Source organism: Salvelinus namaycush, chromosome 38 (assembly GCF_016432855.1).
Source record: "Salvelinus namaycush isolate Seneca chromosome 38, SaNama_1.0, whole genome shotgun sequence".
NCBI classification, from domain to species: Eukaryota; Metazoa; Chordata; class Actinopteri; order Salmoniformes; family Salmonidae; genus Salvelinus; species Salvelinus namaycush.
Window position 1 is genome coordinate 13,627,145 of NC_052344.1, and position 22,816 is coordinate 13,649,960.

A 22,816-nucleotide genomic window follows, 5' to 3' on the forward strand; every position below is an offset into this window, starting at 1 on the left:
GGAGTGGCCAGCAGAGTCACCGGATCTCAACCCTATTGAGCTGTTGTGGGAGAAGCTTGACCGTATGGTACGTAAGAAGTGCCCATCAAGCCAACTAGAATGCCAAAGGTCTGCAAGGTTGTAATTGCTGCAAATGGAGGATTCTTTGACGAAAGCAAAGTTTGAACGACACAATTATTATTTCAATTTAAAATCATTATTTATTAACCTTGTCAACGTCTTGACTATATTTCCTATTCATTTTGCAACTCATTTCATGTATGTTTTCATGGAAAACAAGGACATTTTTAAGTGACTTTTGAACGGTAGTGTATATATATATATATATATATATATATATATATATATATATATATATATATATATATATATATATATATATATATAAGCAATAAGGCCCGAGGAGGTGTGGTATATGGGGCTGTTCTTAGGCATGACGTATCGCGGAATGCCTGGACACAGCCCTTAGCCGTGGTATATTGGCCATATATCACAAACCCCGAGGTGCCTTATTGCTATTATAAACTGGTTACCAACGTAATTAGAGCAGTAAAAATAAATGTTTTGTCATACACATGGTATACGGTCTGATATACAACGGCTGTCAGCCAATCAGTGTTGAGGCCTCGAACCACCCAGTTTATATATATATTAATAAAATATTAATAAAATAATTAAATGTATATAAAATAATTAAATGCACCAGGCTATTAGCCACTGGTGCTACTAGTCACATCATGTTGTACAATGCCCTTGCATAGTGAATCTCAAAATACTATATATATAGTATATATATATAGTATTTTGAGATTTGGCCAGTGGTCCCCGGACCCCACTTCGAGAAATCTTGCCCTTTAACACCTTCCTGGTTGCATCAGCTGGGACTCAATGTTCAGTACACGTGTGAGGTCCGATATGATCTTTCTTACCTGTCTAATGATGGTCTCCTCAAAAATGTTATTGAGCGCTGAGGGACCTATTGAATGTAAATGTTACTAAGTCTCCTCTCTCTCTCTAGCCAAGTCAACTCATCAGAAACAACAGGTCTACATGAACTTGTAAAAAAAAAAAACACTAAAGGAATTGGTACGAGTGGCTACAATGTTCTCTTATAGGCCAACTGCGCTATCTCGCGGTGTTGGAACAGTTGTTTTACTGTGTGCCGGACAAGGGAGAAGCGCATAAATAGTTGCTGATGACATTACATCTATTAGGCAGATTGCTTAGTTCTATGTAGTAATACTTTGCAGACTACTGTATATATGTTGCTATGGTGGGAGATACCTTTCTCACACTTGTAATACATAAATTACTTGTTATGCTACAGGGAATTTAGCCTATAGCTACTATAGCGTTAACATTGAGTCATAGGCTGCTATAGGCTTAGCTTACTATTAGTATTTGCAAAGGCGTTATAGTGGCTGATATGAAGGATGTTTTGTAGCCTATATATGTATGGACATCACTTGGATGCGGCATGGAGGCGAACATATACCCACTGGCAGCAGATTTTAGGTAAATGACTCGTCAAACGTGTCTCTCCGCCCCCCAGCCATTCAAGTGCGACACTTGTCATTTGTCGCCTGAAGCGATAGGCAGTGCTAGCTAGTCTGTCATACGTGACCCGAACTGTGGGATTTGGGACTTTACCATTATTTAGCCCACCACATCAAAATGACTTGGAGACTTTTGGTCCTCGGTGGGGCATGCTTGCTTCTTCTGGGTGTGGGGGGTCAGTGCAAAGAGCAACGAAACCGGAGAACGGTGTCTTTCCATCAGACTCAGCAAGATGAGGACCAACGCCAAGTCCTCTCACGGCCAGAGAGGGATACCACAGCTTCTCCAAGACCCACTTTCACCGCTTGTAAACTCCCTCTCACACCATTAGAACACAGGGTGTTGGATCAAAATACACACGAGGTGAGAGCTATGTCAGTGCTGTTTTTGACGTACTTTATCAATTACTATAGCATCAACACCGCAGTTTTCTTTTGCAATTGCATAAATAAATGCAAATGTATCATAATATGTCATCATGATGATTAATGCTTGCTTTATTAATGATTTTGTGTGTGATAGTTTTGAGGGTAGGGCTACTTGGGTTGTCATAAGGTCCATCAGCTCTGAAGGTGTGGTGTTATGGGTGTATGTGACGAAAAATATTAAGTTGAGTCTCACTCGCTCTCTTTCTCAATTCAATTCAATTTGCTTTATTGGCATGACGTGACAATGTGCCAAAGCTTTCTTTGGAGATTTACAATATTTACATAATTAATAATAATCAATATTGTCAACTGGACAACAGTAACAAAAATAACCAAGGGTAAAAATAACCATGCATTGAATAATAACAATAAGCATAGAGGACATGTGCAGGTTGGTTGGTCTGTCAGACACTGTCCCTCATCTTATGTCTCTCTCTCTCTCTCTCTCTCTCTCTCTCTCTCTCTCTCTCTCTCTCTCTCTCTCTCTCTCTCTCTCTCTCTCTCTCTCTCTCTCTCTGTCTCTCTCTCTCTCTCTCTCTCTCTCTCTCTCTCTCATTCTCTCTTTCTCTCTTTCACGCTCTCTTTCTCTCTCTCTTTCTTTCTCTTTCTCTCTCTCCCTTCAGACAGGGTTTCATGGTGACGATGGCTCCAGTTTTACTGTCACATGGGTTGGAGACGGGACAGGAGTACGTATGGTCGTCACTTAATGGATGATGGATGTAGCTTCATTGTCATCATCACTCATTGGGTGCATCTGAAAGGGGTGCAGCTCAGTATGCTGGAGTAGCTTCCTCCCCTCGTTTCCTCTCTTTCACCTGCGGTAACCAGACAGTGAGGAAACGTGATAGATGCCTACAGGGAATTTGCTTTCACCTGTCCAGTTCTCTCACATCGATGCAGATGAAGGAAAGGAAAGGGGATGAGGATAGAGGAAACCTTTTAAACCTTTGACAACAGTTTTTTAATTTGGTTGATTGATTGATTGAGTGATTGGTTAATTTATTGATTTGTTGATTGAGTGATTGATTGATTGAGTGAGTGATTGAGTGGATAAATGGGAATTGCTAACTGTGCATAAACTGGTAATAGTACAGTTATGGTGAAGTTTAGTCAAGTGTTAATTTGTGTCCCACCAGGTAATCTTGGTGTTGTCTACAATCAGTGCTCCTCTAGATTCCTTCTTCGAGGGCGGTTCTTCACGATTGTACCGCAGGTTAGTGGATGGTGGCAATATGTCTGTCTGTCTGTTTGTGTCTCTAGATGAATTGAGCCAGTGTTCTGACATTTTGGCTTGTTATACTCCCCTCTCAGTGCAGACTATGGCAAGTCTTTCCATGATATTTCTCATCTCATCAACAACACCTTCATAAGGAAGGAATTTGGACTTCTGGCTGGACCAGGGAACTCTCAACAGGTAAGCTGCCTGATCACAAGTGTACATGCAGGAAAGCATTCTGGCTGATGACAGTCTGTGTGTGTGTCTGCATGTCTGTGTGTATGTGTGTGTGTTAGTGACTGTCTGGCGTGCATGTGCAGACACGTCAGCCGTCTTGGTTCTTGCTGTCCAATCAGCTTGAGCCACCACAGCTCAGTTTCAACACTCCTCCACATGCCACTGTGGTCACGCTGCTCAGAACACTGGTGTGAAGACTAGACAGTGAGAACAACAAAACCACCAAACCCATTACTCCTAAACAACCACAACAGGGTGGTATCCATTAGGGCACAACGTAGCAAAACAATTTGCAATGGAAAATGTTCAGAAACAAAAGCAAGCACTTCTTATTGGACAAATTCAGGTCTGTTGCAGTTTGTTTTTGTCTGTTTGGCGTCTAATGAATACACCCCAGGATGAGGCCTCATAGTTTTATGTTGGGGGAGGTGATTTATATGAAGACAATAGAGAAGACAAGGGGAGGAAGCCAGTTTAGACTATTGAGATGCACGTTAAGGCAACCTCCCATCACCGATGGTGCTTGTTCTGATTGACAGGTGATTCTGACTGCAGACACACCGGTTTTGGACAACCCCGGTGGCGTCATCTTTACCTCAACTGATGCCGGAGTGTCGTTTAAGTCTGTTCAGCTGCCTTTTCACCCGGCCCAGCCAATCACCTTCCACTTCTTGAATCCCGAGTACTTAGTGGTTATCAGCATAGATGTGAGTAAATAAACAAACATGCTCTTTATCTCTTTGTGATCACACTCACCTCACACATACGCACCCAAACACACACACACACATACACACATACATAAAGGTGCCATATGTAAAAATCACTCTGCCATTTCCTGGTAGAAAAAATTATAATAGTTAACCTAATTTCAGTTTATGTGACAAAACAAACAAGTATAGTGTAGAGAATCATTGTACCATCTAAACCGCTGTGAAATATATTTTCCACAACCAAAAATATCATATTTTCAGCTGTTTGAAGCTGGTGTACAAAACCAAAAGTAAAAGACGCAAAAACTAAACTTAATAACAGGAAGCATAGAAATAGCACAGATAAAACAGATCTACCGCTTCTTAGACTTGCATTCAATGAGAATTACCGATCTATAACTCACATTTCTATGGGAATTTGGTCGGGTCATATTCCAGCATTAAATACACATTCTCCTATGCTTTTCTCACTTGCAGGGCGGCCTGTGGCTTTCTCTGGACTTTGGGGCTGTGTGGACAAAGGTTCACGAAGGAACACAATCTTTCACGTGGTGAGAACAAACGGGGCATACACACACACACACACACACACACACACACACACACACACACACACACACACACACACACACACACACACACACACACACACACACACACACACACACACACACACACACACACACACACACACACCACAAAGCTCAGTTTGATCAGCCGTGCCCAGACAAAGAGAGGAGGTGTGTCGTGTTCAATCTAAATACTGACTTCAATACATCAGTGTAGTAAACCCACAGAGCTCATAAATCACACCCGTCTACAGTCTGTTGTCTGTTGTTTGACTGAATTGGAATGTTTAGCCCAGGTCTGGTGGCAACTATAGTGTGTTTGGTAGGCGTGAGAAGCTCCTATTTGTTAAGTCACTAAAGGCACATTTTCACTTAGTCATGCATTGATATCAATCAATGGGAGACTTAAGTGAAAATTACTTGAGTGTAAGTTATAGGATTTGCCCCTAAGTAATAAACAGTAACAAAATGTAATAAATATGATTATTAACTGGGTCTCTCTCTCTCTCCTTATTTTGCCAGGGGCTCCGGCATCACTCTCTTCTTCAGCTTCAGTCCCAAAGGAACAGGTGAGAGCAGGGTGGTATTCATTAGTACACACCGTAGCAAAACATTTTGAAACCAAAAAATTAGCGACAAGTTCGTTTTCTTCTGTTTGGGCGCTGGTCTAGTAATGTGTTGTGTCATTAGTGGAGGCAGACAGAAGAGGAGAGCTGTTCCTGAAGAGGACAGAAGACCTGGGGAAGACGTTCACCACCGTGGCACACAGCATCTTCTCCTTCGGCTATGTAGGAAGCTTCCTCTTCACCTCAGTCATAGAGACACTGGTGAGACACACACACTGATGCAACCAAACACACACACACACACACACACACACACACACACACACACACACACACACACACACACACACACACACACACACACACACACACACACACACACGCAAGCATGCATACTCATGCAAGCAAGCGTACACATACATGCACACACACACACAAACACACACGGGTATCAACATTTAAGCTGACATATACAATAATTTACACTCTGTGTTATTCTGTGTTATTTCCACTCACTCTGCCTTTCATTGGTCCAGTTCTACACCACATTGTGGTTCTTACTTGGTTAGATCTGTGTTGTGACTAAGTGATTCTCTTCCAGGGAGCCTTGGTTAGATCTGTGTTGTGACTAAGTGATTCTCTCCTAGGGAGCCCCACGTGTCATCTATGTGTCCTCAGACCAAGGGGACCACTTCAACAAGGCCCAGCTCCCCTCCGCCTCCACTGAGCAGGTAGGACAGGCTCATGTCTGTCTGTCTGTCTGTCTGTCTGTCTGTCTGTCTGTCTGTCTGTCTGTCTGTCTGTCTGTCTGTCTGTCTGTCTGTCCATTATGTCCCTCTGTACCCCACTATGTCCCCTCAGTCCTCACTTCATTCTATTGTCCCCTGTCTATGGCTGTTATGCTAACCGTATTACCGCCACACCGGTAATGAGTAATGACGGCAGTCAAATACCACGTGACCGTTTAGTCACGGTAATTAGGCTTCTCCAAGCTCTGATGCTGCTGATGGTCATTAGTAGCCTACAAAAATTGCTACCTGCCTGGTACTCAGCACTCTATTGTCCATCTAATCACTCTGACATCAATGCAAATGTAATCAAAAATCGAATCAAACACTTCACGAGGGCCCATGAGTTCATGTTGAGCAACATTTCTATAGGCTATGCAATTGTGTGAGAAAACAGAGTTTTGATGGCCTAATATTAAGCACACTGCTTTGCTTTACAACAGGAGTATAGTCTACCTGACTGGCATGAAAATGAACCATGGGAAAAGCGTCTTCTATTTAAGTATTTCCCCATGCCTCTGTTCTGAGACAGGTGCATGATAATGGCCCATTCTAAATCAAACCTAATTTCAGACATATTATTTAGTATGTAAAGACAACATTAAATTAAGAATAGTCTGATGGGTGACAATATAAGCCTATCACTTGTGAATGATATATGATCAGTTGTGAATGATGCCCAGCTTGTGCAGTAAGTAAGGGAAGAAACAGTGCATGCCTTTTTTTGCGACTTTTTCAAATCATAGTCACACACCTCATGTAGCCTAGCCCATAGGCCTATATGTTTTGATAATGTTTGTATCGCAACTAAAGTAGCCAAATAACTTCCTAAAATTAGGCATATTAATCCGCTCTGTAACTGGTATAGAGCCAAAATGGCATATATAAACTGCACGTGAGTTTCAAGTTTGGGGAAGATAATTTTCACCATAAAAATGCACCTTTATAATACAGCATTGTATGCAAAATCACATTTGCCGTCACTTTCAAGGACAGTTTTCTCGCTAATTGATTGCATTTTGGAACGTTCGCACTTATAGCCTACTGCCGTGTGCGCATTGCTGCGCTTATAATGTGAAGAAATAGCCGAATAGTTTATCAACATTTTAAGCTAAACGTTCTGATCTGTTGCCTCCATTGCTTTTAAACGTATTTTTTTTATGCGAGTGGCACGGGGACAAAGACCAAAACAAACACGTATACAAAAACACAGGAATGTAACCCAAACAAAAGAGCGAGGTAAAACCTCTAATAAATACACAGGACGAGACCCGCAGTACACTACACAGGGCGAGACCCGTAATAACAAATGCACAACATAACACGGGACGAGACCCGTAATAACAAGTGCACAATACAAGCAGCAGGAAAGTCGAAATAACAAAGAACAGGTACTCACAGACCAACGGACATGGGAACAATAACCGACAAGACAATGGTGAACAGAGGACACATATACAGTTGAAGTCGGAAGTTTACATACACCTTAGTCAAAAACATTTAAACTCAGTTTTTCACAATTCCTGACATTTAATCATAGTAACAATTCCCTGTCTTAGGTCAGTTAGGATCACCACTTTATTTTAAGAATGTGAAATGTCAGAATAATAGTAGAGAGAATGATTTATTTCAGATTAAATTTATTTCATCACATTCCCAGTGGGTCAGAAGTTTACATACACTCAATGAGTATTTGGTAGCATTGCCTTTAACCTGTTTAACTTGGATCAAATGTTTCGGGTAGCCTTCCACAAGCTTCCCACAATAAGTTGGGTGAATTTTGGCCCATTCCTCCTGACAGAGCTGGTGTAACTGAGTCAGGTTTGTAGGTCTCCTTGCTCGCACACGCTTTTTCAGTTCTGCCCACACATTTTCTATAGGATTGAGGTCAGGGCTTTGTGATGGCCACTCCACTACCTTGACTTTGTTGTCCTTAAGCCATTTTGACACAACTTTAGAAGTATGCTTTGGGTCATTGTTCATTTGGAAGACCCATTTGCGACCAAGCTTTAACTTCCTGACTGTTGTCTTGAGATGTTGCTTCAATATATCCACATAATTTCCCCCCCTCATGATGCCATCTATTTTGTGAAGTGCACCAGTGCCTCCTGCAGCAAAGCACCCCCACAACATGATGCTGCCACCCCCGTGCTTCACGGTTGGGATGGTGTTCTTCGGCTTGCAAGCCTCTCCCCTTTTCCTCCAAACATAACGATGGTCATTATGGCCAAACAGTTCTATTTTTGTTTCATCAGACCAGGGGATATTTCTCCAAAAGGTACGATCTTTGTCCCCATGTGCAGTTGCAAACTGTAGTCTGGCTTTTTTATGGAGGTTTTGGAGCAGTGGCTTCTTCCTTGCTGAGCGGCCTTTCAGGTTATGTCGATATAGGACTCGTTTTACTGTGGATATAGATACTTTTGTACCTGTTTCCTTCAGCATCTTCACAAGGTCCTTTGCTGTTGTTCTGGGATTGATTTGCACTTTTCGCACCAAAGTGCATTCATCTCTAGAAGACAGAATGCGTCTCCTTCCCGAGCGGTATGACGGCTGCTTGGTTCCATGGTGTTTATACTTGCATACTATTGTTTGTACAGATGAACGTGGTACCTTCAGGCGTTTGGAAATTGCTCCCAGGGATGAAGCAGACTTGTGGAGGTCTACAATTTCTTTCTGAGGTCTTGGCTGATTTATTTTGATTTTCCCATGATGTCAAGCAAAGAGGCACTGAGTTTGAAGGTAGGCCTTGAAATACATCCACAGGTACACCTCCAATTGACTAAAATTATGTCAATTAGTCTATCAGAAGCTTCTAAAGCATGACATAATTTTCTGGAATTTTCCAAGCTGTTTAAAGGGCACAGTCAACTTAGTGTATGTAAACTTCAGGGGAATTGGAATCAGGTGTGCGTAATGAGACAGTTCAGTGACGCCTAGAGGCCGGTGACGTAGACCTCCGGAACTGGTGCATGGAAGGGCAGCAGTACCGGGGGAATCTGTGACAGTACCCCCCTGACGCACTGCACCAGCAGCGGGATGACACCGGCCTCGAGGACGACCACAAGGACACGGTGCGTGTCGGTAAGTGTGCCAGTGGTGAAAATCCCTGGTCAGCGAAGCGTCCAGGATGTCCACCGCAGGAACCCAGCACCGCTCCTCTGGGCAGTACCCCTCCCCTGACACGCTGCATTAGCAGCGGGACGACACCGGCCTCGAGGTGCGATGCGGGTCGGTCAGGGCCAGTTGCAGCTGCCAAAGTTGCGGCGGCGGCGGACGGGCCAGTTGCAGCAGCATCGGACGGGCCATTCCCGCTGTCTCCATTTAGGGTTGGTTATTCTGTCACGTCGTATAAACGATTGTTGACAGGCGCAGGAATAGGTAATCTTTTTTTTAAATACTCCACCCAAAAATACGAAGCCCAAAACAAACACACAAAAACACAGGGATGTAACCCAAACAAAAGAGCGAGGGAAAACCTGTAATAAATTCACGGGACCAGACCCGCAGTACACTACACGGGGCGAGATCCGTAATAACAAATCCACAACAATACACGGGACGAGACCCGTAATAACAAGAGCACAATACACACAGCACGAAAGCCGAAATAAGGCATAGGTACTCACAGACCAACGGACATGGGAACAATAACCCACAAGACAAAGGTGAACAGAGGACACATATATACAATTACTAATCAGGGGAATTGGAATCAGGTGTGCGTAATGAGACAGTTTAATGACACCTAGAGGCCGGTGACGTAGACCTCCGGAATTGGTACACGGAAGGGCAGCAGTACCGGGGAATCCGTGACATATGGGGGATAGTAGATTGACATAGGCTATTGTTCTGCTGTTCGTTAGGCCCACTCATCTTATTGGCTGATGAAAAGTAGTGGACAGTTCTAACATCTTCAATATGGGCTTGGGAATTCGGAGTTGCGTCCCCCGATGTGTCTGTCTTCATTCACTTGTATCCTACTTCTTAGCTGAAATGCCTGTGAGAAGGATGCGATCATGTGACGGGCATTGGATATTAAAAATGTAGATATCTGAGAGAACCATGTGAGTGAGAGGTGCTTCGGAGCACGGCAGCTGGGAGAGGGGAATTATAATAATTATTTTCAGCCAAATGGCCACTTTGGCCACAAAGGCATGGATTTTTGGGGGGGCATTACGTCCACACAAGGGGGATGCCGCCGGGAAATTTGAGGCCTGGTGAGAAAACTATCAAGTGCTTGTCAAATTGTGAATGAGAGACTGATGAAGTGTGTGTAGCTTGAACAAGAAACAAATAAGAGCTCATGCCTTTCATGCAACAATTTTTTTGATCAATATTAGAGTCGCATCATACAGCCTTAGAATGTATAAAAAATCTGAACATATAGCCCAACGTTTGTGTCACAACTAAAGTTGCATAAATAACTCTAAATGAAGCATATAGGAGGACCAGTTTCTTTGTTAACTGCTCAACACAGAATAGCCGCATATGCACACTTCCTTTGAAATTGTTTGGAGAAAAGATCCTTTCTATTTTATGAATCTATGTTCGATTGTATTCTTCATACTATAAAATAATACAATTAATAACGTTCATTAACCGTGAGACCGGCAGTTATTTGCTTGACAATCACCGGCTGACAAAATTTCATGACCGCCACAATCCTACCCTTGTCCATCTCTCCTTTTCCTCTGTACTGTTGTCTTCCTGTCCCTGTCTTCTCCTGTCTCTCTGTTCCCCCTCTCCCTCTGTCTCTGTCCCTCTATCTGTCCCTCTGTCGTAAATTCATTTTAAAATATCTCAAAATTCCAGATCAGGGTGACAGCATTTCGTCAAGTACACGGTAAAGAATCTGTCACAACAATTGACAAGACATAGTACAGATTAAAAACCACATTGTGACAAAGTAACTACAAGATACAGTAACTGTCACCAAGGGTCTAGTCTAGAAGTTCTTGAAAGAGGAAGTAGGGGTTTGAAAGACGTTTGGTCATATCAGGAGGAGACCGTTTGGCAACTTTCCATTACAACACATAACGTAACGACAGATGCACACACCTGGTCTAGCCACAGACAAAGACACACACACATACCATCCCCTGCTCTCCTCTCTCTCCCTCAACTCCCTCCCAAACTGTATCTTGCTGACGAGACAGAAACAAAGATATTCTCTCACGTTAACGGCTTAGAAATGGGAGAACACACACACACACACACACACACACACACACACACACACACACACACACACACACACACACACACACACACACACACACACACACACACACACACACACACACACACACACACACACACACGCAAGCATGCATACTCATGTAAGCAACTAATTGGGGGAGGCATTACAATAACGCAAACAGTTGCACACATGTGTTAATGATTCATATTCTCACCTGTATACATGTGTGTGTGTTTCCAGTTCTACTCGGTTCTGGATGGGGATGAGGACATGATCTTCATGCATGTGGACAATCCAGGAGGTACTGTAGAGGAAAGGAGTGAACGTCATCGCAACTCACTCAAACACACACATCTTACACACACTCTGTCACACGCACACACTCTAGTCCAGGGGTGGGCAAACTTTTTGACTCGCGGGCCACAATGGGTTCTAAAATTTGACAGAGGGGCCGGGCCAGGAGCATTTGGAGGGAGTGTTTGGGCCGGATATACTAAAGCATTAAATGTAGTGTGTGCAAACCTCATAGCACAGTAAGAACACTACAACCCAATTTATTAACTGTCTTTCAAATGTGAAAAATAGCCCTTATCAGTTAATAAATTTGTCTCAAGGAATATGCAAGATATGGCATTTACATACTATTTCGCCGCCCGTTCTTGTGTTGACTGCTTGCTAGCATAGTTTGCATGCTTCGTGGCAAAGTGACGGCTGATATTGTACTCTTTGAAAACCGCAACAGCTTCTTGGCATATCAGACATACAGCCGTTGATCGGACTTCAGTGAAGAAGTATTTTGTTGTCCACTCCTTATTAAACACTCGGCATTCGCTGTCCACTTTCCTTCTCTTTGGTCCGCTCATTTTCACAGAAGGGCTTAATGGTGACGTGAAACGAAGTGAAAATTAAAGTGAAATAAAGAGAAATACGCGCCACTCCAACAACGGTCAATGTGTTTTGAGTGCGCCATCTATTGGGGAAACGTGGGCATTGCAGGGAAAGGGGAAAAAAAGGAGGTTTTTACTATAATTTGGACAAGTTCGGCGGGCCGGATTAAAAAGCCTAACGGGCCGTATGTGGCCCGCGGGCCGTAGTTTGCCCATGTCTGCTCTAGTCTCTGTTACTATCTCAATTTCTCTCCCTCTCTCTCTTTCACACATTCTAACTCACACACTCACACATGCTTTTCAAGTACAGACAAAGGACATATGAGCCACATGGATCCGTCTTTAGATTAAACATGAAAGTTTACTCATGTATTTTGCTCAGCACCGATCGTGTCTGAAACTGTACATCTCATCTAGATCTATGGCTGTCTAAGCCTGCTAACCCTGATATGTCTGTCTCAGTTCTACTAACCCTGATATGTCTGACTTAGTCCTACTAACCCTGATATGTCTGTCTCAGTTCTACTAACCCTGATATGTCTGACTTAGTCCTGCTAACCCTGATATGTCTGTCTCAGCCGTACTAACCCTGATATGTCTGACTTAGTCCTACTAACCCTGATATGTCTGACTTAGTCCTACTAACCCTGATATGTCTGACTTAGTCCTGCTAACTCTGATATGTCTGTCTCAGTCCTACTAACCCTGATATGTCTGTCTCAGTTCTACTAACCCTGATATGTCTGTCTTAGTTCTACTAACCCTGATATGTCTGTCTCAGTTCTACTAACTCTAACCCTGATATGTCTGTCTCAGTCCTACTAACCCTGATATGTCTGTCTCAGTTCTACTAACCCTGATATGTCTGTCTCAGTTCTACTAACCCTGATATGTCTGTCTCAGTTCTACTAACTCTAACCCTGATATGTCTGTCTCAGTTCTACTAACCCTGATACGTCTGTCTCAGTCCTACTAACCCTGATATGTCTGTCTCAGTCCTACTAACCCTGATATGTCTGTCTCAGTTCTCTAACCCTGATATGTCTGTCTCAGTCCTACTAACCCTGATATGTCTGTCTTAGTCCTACTAACTCTAACCCTGATATGTCTGTCTCAGTCCTACTAACCCTGATATGTCTGTCTCAGTTCTACTAACTCTAACCCTGATATGTCTGTCTCAGTCCTACTAACCCTGATATGTCTGTCTCAGTCCTACTAACCCTGACATGTCTGTCTCAGTTCTACTAACCCTGATATGTCTGTCTCAGTTCTACTAACCCTGATATGTCTGTCTCAGTTCTACTAACCCTGATATGTCTGTCTCAGTTCTACTAACCCTGATATGTCTGTTTCAGTCCTACTAACCCTGATATGTCTGTCTCAGTTCTACTAACTCTAACCCTGATATGTCTGTCTCAGTTCTACTAACCCTGATACGTCTGTCTCAGTCCTACTAACCCTGATATGTCTGTCTCAGTCCTACTAACCCTGATATGTCTGTTTCAGTCCTACTAACCCTGATATGTCTGTCTCAGTTCTACTAACCCTGATATGTCTGTCTTAGTTCTACTAACCCTGATATGTCTGTCTCAGTCCTACTAACCCTGATATGTCTGTCTCAGTTCTCTAACCCTGATATGTCTGTCTCAGTCCTACTAACCCTGATATGTCTGTCTCAGTCCTACTAACCCTGATATGTCTGTCTCAGTCCTACTAACCCTGATATGTCTGTCTCAGTTCTACTAACCCTGATATGTCTGTTTCAGTCCTACTAACCTTGATATGTCTGTCTCAGTTCTACTAACTCTAACCCTGATGTGTCTGTCTCAGTCCTACTAACCCTGATATGTCTGTCTCAGTCCTACTAACCCTGATATGTCTGTCTCAGTCCTACTAACCCTGATATGTCTGTCTCAGTTCTACTAACCCTGATATGTCTGTCTCAGTTCTACTAACCCTGATATGTCTGTTTCAGTCCTACTAACCCTGATATGTCTGTCTCAGTCCTACTAACCCTGATATGTCTGTTTCAGTCCTACTAACCCTGATATGTCTGTATTAGTTCTAATAACTCTAACCCTGATATGTCTGTCTCAGTCCTACTAACTCTAACCCTGATATGTCTGTCTCAGTTCTACTAACCCTGATACGTCTGTCTCAGTTCTACTAACCCTGATATGTCTGTCTCAGTTCTACTAACCTTGATATGTCTGTCTTAGTTCTACTAACCCTGATATGTCTGTCTCAGTTCTACTAACTCTAACCCTGATATGTCTATCTCAGTCCTACTAACCCTGATACGTCTGTGTAACGGCAGCCTTCCTCTTCTTCACGAGAAGAGGTGTAGCAAGGATCGGACCAACACGCAGCGTAGCCAGTGTTCAACATGTTTAATTACGAAACTGTGAACACTTACAAATAACAAAATAATAAATGTGGCAAACCGATACAGTCCTAGCTGGTGCAGAGAAACACAAAGACAGGAAACAACCACCCACAAACCCCAACACAAAACAAGCCACCTATATATGATTCCCAATCAGAGACAACACAAAACACCTGCCTCTGATTGAGAACCATATTAGGCCAAACATAGAAACAGACAAACTAGACACACAACATAGAATGCCCACCCAGCTCACGTCCTGACCAACACTAAAACAAGAAAAACACACAAGAACTATGGTCAGAACGTGACAGTCTGTCTCAGTTCTACTAACTCTAACCCTGATATGTCTGTCTCAGTCCTACTAACCCTGATATGTCTGTCTCAGTTCTACTAACTCTAACCCTGATATGTCTGTCTCAGTTCTACTAACTCTAACCCTGATATGTCTGTCTCAGTCCTACTAACCCTGATATGTCTGTCTCAGTCCTACTAACCCTGATATGTCTGTCTTAGTCCTACTAACTCTAACCCTGATATGTCTGTCTCAGTCCTACTAACTCTAACCCTGATATGTCTGTCTCAGTCCTACTAACTCTAACCCTGATATGTCTGTCTCAGTTCTACTAACCCTGATATGTCTGTCTCAGTCCTACTAATTCTAACCCTGATATGTCTGTCTCAGTCCTACTAACTCTAACCCTGATATGTCTGTCTCAGTCCTACTAACCCTGATATGTCTGTCTTAGTCCTACTAACTCTAACCCTGATATGTCTGTCTCAGTCCTACTAACTCTAACCCTGATATGTCTGTCTCAGTCCTACTAACTCTAACCCTGATATGTCTGTCTCAGTCCTACTAACCCTGATATGTCTGTCTCAGTTCTACTAACTCTAACCCTGATATGTCTGTCTCAGTCCTACTAACCCTGATATGTCTGTCTCAGTCCTACTAACCCAGATATGTCTGTCTCAGTTCTACTAACTCTGATATGTCTGTCTCAGTCCTACTAACCCAGATATGTCTGTCTCAGTCCTACTAACCCTGATATGTCTGTCTCAGTCCTACTAACCCTGATATGTCTGTCTTAGTCCTACTAACCCTGATATGTCTGTTTCAGTCCTACTAACCCTGATATGTCCGTCTCAGTTCTACTAACTCTAACCCTGATATGTCTGTCTTAGTTCTACTACCCTGTTTGCTGCAATGGAAAAGCTTGAGTTTGTTAGAGAGAAAGAGGAAAGACTGGTTTCACAAGTTCTCAGTATTGCTGACAAATAATCTGATCATACAGGCTGTGTGTGTGTGTGTGTGTCTTCTGCGTCAGTGAATGTTGTAGGTGTCTATGGGTGGAGGTCCGAGGCGTTTGTGCCATTCAGCTGAATGGAGGAGATAAGAAGGAGGGGTTTTATCTCAGTGTGGGAAGGTTAGAGGTAGACAGACACATTGATAGGCTAGAATAACAGCTGACACAGCTCTGGGCATCAGGGCACACACACACACACACACACACACACACACACACACACACACACACACACACACACACACACACACACACACACACACACACACACACACACACACACACACACACACACACACACACACACACACACACACACACACACAGCAACACATGGTACAAAGGGATTTTAAGGCCAGAAGGTCATATGCATACTATTTACCACTAAGTGCTGACGTAAGTTGTTTCCACGTCTTTGATGTCAGGAGTTTTCTTCACACCATTTATTGATGTTTACGGCCCCTTATCGCTATGCCGACTCATAGAGGGCTGTGTCAGCACAGTTGGGTTTGTTCCCAAGCCTACAGAAGACACTGTATTTCTTCCATCCGTGTGTGTGTGTTGTCTCATGGGGTCGGGATAGAGTAGATGATAAATGACTATTCCTTCTATTTTATACTGTTTGATTCTATTGACTTTCTATTCTATTGTACCATACTCTACTGTCTTCTATTCTCCAGAGGAAAGCTACTTTGGGACGGTGTACACGTCAGATGACCGGGGCATCCTGTACTCTAAGTCTCTAGAGCGCCACCTCTTTGGTGGGGAAGGGAAGAGCGACTTCACCAACGTCACCTCCATGAGAGGAGTGTACCTCACCAACGTACTGGAGGAGGGTACGCAGCTACGCATCAACACAATCTGGGTCGTATTCTTTAGGAACATTAACAGTCCGAAACGCGGAAGGACTCGTATAATCTACACCCGTCACAGCCAGAAGAGAACTGGCTACCCCTCAGAGCCTGGTTCCTCTCTAGGTTTCTTCCTAGATTCTAGCCCTTCTAAGGAGTTTTTCCTAGCCACCGTGCTTCTACATCTACATTGTTTGCTCTTTGGGATTTTAGGCTGGGTTTCTGTTTAAGATCTTAGTGATAACTGCCGATGTTAAAAGGGCTTTATGAATCCATTTGATTGATTGATACCTGAACTTGTCCAATATAAAATGCATGTAGTTTGTAGGGGGGGTTTCAACTGGCTGATTGAAGTGTGAATGCATGTATTCTTTAGTGGAAAAAATCTGACAATTACTAATCCAAGCTAAAACGTTTTTTCCTGGGGATTGTTTTTGACAGACGGCCGCATTCGGACAGTCATTTCATTTAACCGAGGGGGAGAGTGGACACTCCTCAACAAGCCCCAGAATGTTGAGTGTGGTGAGGATTCAAGAAATGATGTGAGAACTAACTTCATTCCCTCCTCTGACAATTCAGTGTGTTGAGTATGTTGATGCTTATTATATGATTGTGAACACTGAATTCTTGTGTGTGTGCGTGTGTGTGTTTGTGTTTGTGACAGTGTAACTTGCACATCCACGGTGAGCACAGTCGCTACAACGGCATCACTCCCATGCTGCCTCTCTCTGACCCCACTGCCGTTGGCCTTGTCATCGCCCACGGTAACCAAACTGTCAATCATACATATCACAGACATGTTGCATTGTGATACTTCTGTATTACCGTAGTGTACAGGATGTTGTGCACTACATGTTGCATTGTGATACTTCTGTATTACCGTAGTGTACAGGATGTTGTGCACTACATGTTGCATTGTGATACTTCTGTATTACCGTAGTGTACAGGATGTTGTGCACTACATGTTGCATTGTGATACTTCTGTATTACCGTAGTGTACAGGATGTTGTGCACTACATGTTGCATTGTGATACTTCTGTATTACCGTAGTGTACATGATGTTGTGCACTACATTTAGCATTGTAGGGAATCTTGAATGGACTACACCGGAAATTCTTCTCCCCCTAATAATTCGGTCATCACCACAAAATAGCTGTTCCCATATATAGTGCACTATATATGCCCGGTCCCAATTCGTTCCCTTAGCATTTAATGTTTGCAGATCAGTAATGTGGGATCAGTATGGTGAAAGCTTCTCCACTACACTGGTTATCTCTATCCAGGCCCTTCAGGTCAGAAAACATTGGAGGGTTAAGGCTAAACGGAGGGGTAAGGAGAAATTTGGGACCGGATGACTGACAGATAGAACATGTTTTCAGACACATCCCCCACCCTCTAGCTGTCCCAGAATGTGTGTGACCTTTCTATGACCTCTGCGCTTTGACCGGTCAGGCAGTGTGGGGGACTCCATCTCGTCAACACGGCCTGACGTGTACGTGTCAGAGGACGGGGGGTACAAGTGGAGGGGTTCCTTGAGGGGGCCCCATCACTACAGCATCCTGGATGCTGGGGGGCTCGTCGTGGCTGTGGAGGCCCACCCCATGGACGGCCAAATCAACACCATCAAGTACTGAACACCACACGCACACACACACACACACACACAGTCGGTGGCATGTAGAAAGATTGGGTGTAAGAAAGATGCTTTTTATTCACACCCCCACCCATGGCATGCAAGCGACCTCCTCTGAGTGTTGTGTGTGTGTGTGTGTGTGTCTGTGTTTGACTTTGGAGTGTGTGTGTGTGTCTATACGCTCTTCTCTCCCTATGAAGTTGTGGCTGTGAATGTGTCTAAGCAGTCCACTATCCGGTAACTCTGTATGTGTGTGTTTTAATTCTATGTACTTCATGCGTGTGTGTGTGTGCTTGCACGTTCACATTGAGATGTTTATACAGGGTCGTATTCATTAGGCACCAAACGAAAGAAATCAACCTTAACTTTATCCAATAAGAAAGGCTCGTTTTAGTTTTCCGTTGCAAAGCGTTTTGTGACTCTGTGCACGAATGAAAACGACCCTGTATGTCATTGTGCATCACCCCAGGTTCTCCACAGATGAGGGCCAGTGTTGGAAGGTGTACAACTTTACAGAGCAGCCCATCTTCTTCGCTGGCCTGACATCCGAGCCGGGCACCAAGACCATGAACATCAGCGTGTGGGGCTACCGGCCCGAGGACGACCACCAGCCCATGTGGGTGGTGGTCACCATTGACTTCCAGAGTCTCCTCACCAGAGAGTGTGGGTGAATCTCAATTGTATTTCCTTGATTCTTTGTGTCCTGTGTTTACTCGTCTCCTTGTCAAAACTCAGTGGAGGAGAATGTCTGAGGGGAGGAACCTTCGATCCTCCAATGCTTTTTGAGAAGGAGGTGAAGGAGAGTGGTCACAAGGAATCAAGGAAAGATGATTGAGATTCCCCCTGTGAGTCATTTGTTTGTTGTCAAATATAATATCCCCAAGGATCATAATCATTAAACCAACAACAGACATTTCACAAGGAATGAAACAGTAGCTAGCTTTCTATTGTGAGAATACCCAAAGAGTGTCGTCAAATATGTGGTTTCCATATGTTTGATGTGTTTGATACCATTCCATTGATTCCATTCCAGCTATTACAATGAGTTCGCCCTCCTATAGATCCTCCCACCAGCCACCTTTGGTGTGTACCCCTGTGGGTCACTAGGAACGGAATTGAACATACTGATATCGATAAATATATACTAAAATTGGCATGTCTCAATAGTCTCTCTCTATTGGTTAACGTTGGTTTCCTATAGGTGGTAACCAGGACTATGTTCAGTGGTTGGCCCATGCCAGAGAGGGCGGGGACTTGGCCACAGAGGGGTGTGTCTTGGGCTACAAGGAGATCTTCAGGAGGCTGAGGAAGCTGTCCGTCTGCAGGAATGGACGGGACTACGTGGTGAGCAGGCAGAAAAGCCCCTGCCCCTGCACCAGAGAGGACTACCTATGGTAAGAAACACTGTCAGGGGTCCAGTCTAAACTTCTCTCCCTCTAGTCAGGGATACATTCAGATACAGGAAACCAGAAGTTGAGAGTTGTCCATTCAAAGGCACAATCTGTTGCTTCATTTCTAGTAAAAAAAGCATTTTTTTCTCTAATTGTGCCTTTGAGGCAAAGGCAGAGTCAACGCAGACCCAAACATAACATTGCCAACAAGGCATTTGCTGTGTCTGTGGTTGAAATGGCCTAACGTGTCTGTCCTTTCCAACAGTGACTATGGTTACTATCGTCATGAGAACAGCTCAGAGTGTATGAGACAACTGGACACTGCAGACCACGCCCTGGAGGTGTGTCTAAATGGAGAGGAGGAGGAGCTTAGGACGTCGGGGTAATTATGACACACACACATTTGTTTTATTATCCTTGTGGGGACCTAACAATTGATTCCCATTGAAAATCCTATTTTTCCTGACCCTAACCCTTAATCTAACCCTAACCTTAACCCCTAACCTTAACTCCTAAATCTAACTCCTAAACCCTAACCCTAATTGTATCCCTAACCCTAAACTTAACCCCTAAGCCTAAAATAACCTTTTTCCTTGTGGGGACCGGCGAAATGTGGTCCCCACAAAGATAGTCAAACCAAACACACACACACACACACACACACACAGTTCACCGTGTGATCTCCATGTGTAGGTACCGTAAGGTTCCCAGTGATAAGTGTGAGGGAGGTTTCACTCCCCTGCACAGAAAGGAAACAGTCAACAGTCATTGTGGGAACTCCAGTCAGCCCCCCACTGCCAGCCCATATTCTGAAACCCCGGTGAGTGTGACCTGTGTGTGTGCGTGTGCATCTGCGAGTTCTTGTGTGAGTCTCCTTTGAGTGTGTGTGTGTGCTTGGGTTATTGCTCACAGTGTGAAAGGTGTAACTTACCTGGGCATAATGTAACAGTGTTCTTCATTCTCGGGAGTCACACATTGTGAGCTGGGTTTTGTTCCAGCCCAGTACTAACACACCTGATTCAATCAATCAATGGCTTGATAACTGGTTGATGAGTTGAATCAGTTGTGTCAGCGGTGTGCTGGAACAAAAGCCTACACACCCTCTGGGTACTTCCGCATCAGAAAATACAGCCCCACATATTAGATGATGCAATGCGTCACATGATAAAGGTTTATAGCGTTTAGAATATTATGACCAGAAATATGATAATGCTATGTCTGTATTTCAGAGAGAGAAGATGCTGTTGATCGTAGTTTGTGTTGGATTAGGGATTGTCATTCTGGTGGCTGTTGCCGCTGCTGTCTATACTGTAAGGAGAATGGTCTATGGAAATAGGTGAGCCACATACACATTTAGGCGCACGAGCATGCAAGTACACACACACACACACACACACACACACACACACACACACACACACACACACACAGACACACAGACACACAGACACACAGACACACAGACACACTGCTCAGGTACAAGTGCACATTGAAATGCCTGCTTCCGTTCTGGTCCTAAATATTGACATGCCTTGTGGCTCTGCTCCGCCCCCTACAGGGCGCCAACGTATCGCTTCTCTGTCCTGCAGCTTCAGGACGACGACTGCTCCATTGCCGCCGACCCAGAGAGTGTCGCCAGTAGCAACGGAACATCAGTCTTCCAAGTGGATTCAGATGATGTGAGTGTTATTAGCTTTAGCATGGTGGCTAAAGGCACTCAGGATTTTTAGGACATTTTGTGTGCATAGCAAAAGGCAAAATATGTGTGAACTTGTGCATTTAAGAGCAACGTTATGGTCATGTTGGCCCGTCAATTGTTTTAAATTAACAATGATCCATTTACAAGACGTAATGTGGAAAATATTGATAATTTCCCTCTGTTGTCCCCCCCGTTTTGTAGGATCTTATTCAATGAACAACATGAGATTAAATATCTTGACGATGATCTCCAGAGCTTGGCCATTTGGATGTATGGCATTCCACTTGTTGTATTACGTACCTGTTGCATCTCAATGGAAAGATGTATAGGGCTTGTAAGGAACAAATTGCAGATGTCATGTAGATGGTATGCAGATGTCCCCAGCTATTTATTGAGCGAAGAACACTTCCCACTGGACACGCACTGGTTGAACCAACGTAGAATAGACGTTGAATTGAGTTTACTTCAAGTTTCACTGCTCTGTTTTTAAGTATTTCATGAATTAACAGTTTGTCTCTGTCTGATGATATTATTTATGTGTGGAACACTGTCTTCAACTTGCACAATTTTGTATGGCGCTTGCAACGCAATTGATAGTGGGTTCGATTCTCGATTTGGATAAAAGCGTCTGCTAAATGGCCTATATTTATTATTATTATTGTTATTACCACTGTTCACTAGTCTGTATTTTGATGAGGCCCTGAATAATGTGCATTCCTAATAAATCAACACAGTAATGTTAGAATAGCGATGTAATGGAAATAAAGTGCCTGATTACCTCAATTATTCTGTATTTACTCTGCAGGAACAATCAACTGTTATCTGTTATTCACTGTGAATTTATTCCTAATTTCTCTATTTCTTTATCTTTAACTCTGCATTGTTGGAAAAGGCCCCGTGAGTAAGCATTTCACTGTTAGTCTACACCCCTTGTTTATGAAGCATGTGACAAATAACATATGATTGATTTGACATGTAGAGTGGATCCACAGCAAGTAGAGATTACTATCGACTTGTTTTGTATTTGAATAGATTATCTTATGTTAGTCAGCACCTCACCTAAAGTGTCTATGTTCTTTAATTGTTTTACTTCCTAGATGGATTTTGTTTTGCCTTATTGCTTACCTGTACAATGTGCCTTATGGACTAGGGCTCCACCCGATGGCTTCCACTTGTTCTTTCTGGACAGGACCACCCACAAATGAAATCCCTGTTTGAATTCTTTAAAAGTGCATCATTCCTTCCTCGTTGATTAGAAATAATTGGAAAGGTAAAAGCCATGTGATGGTGCCCTTGCATTTACTTGTCCAATCTTGTAATAATAATCAATGATTGCCGGATGCAGGAGGAAGGATGCACTTTTCATTCAACTACTCTCCCCACACAAG

The 22,816-nt window shown here is 43.4% G+C and overlaps 1 protein-coding gene across 1 annotated transcript; it reads left to right on the forward strand.

The window, feature by feature from the left end:
• Positions 1-1,789: 1,789 nt before the first annotated feature.
• si:dkey-159a18.1 (sortilin) lies at positions 1,790-21,644 on the forward strand. The gene is made up of 20 exons (XM_038977664.1): positions 1,790-1,864; positions 2,609-2,671; positions 3,122-3,198; positions 3,297-3,399; positions 3,978-4,145; positions 4,629-4,702; positions 5,243-5,289; positions 5,411-5,547; positions 5,934-6,017; positions 11,515-11,580; positions 16,537-16,690; positions 17,147-17,247; positions 17,370-17,469; positions 18,158-18,332; positions 18,808-19,001; positions 19,540-19,732; positions 19,995-20,111; positions 20,423-20,549; positions 21,319-21,408; positions 21,630-21,644. Exons 1-20 carry the CDS (start codon positions 1,790-1,792, stop codon positions 21,642-21,644), a joined length of 2,160 nt encoding a protein of 719 aa, XP_038833592.1.
• Positions 21,645-22,816: the final 1,172 nt, after the last annotated feature.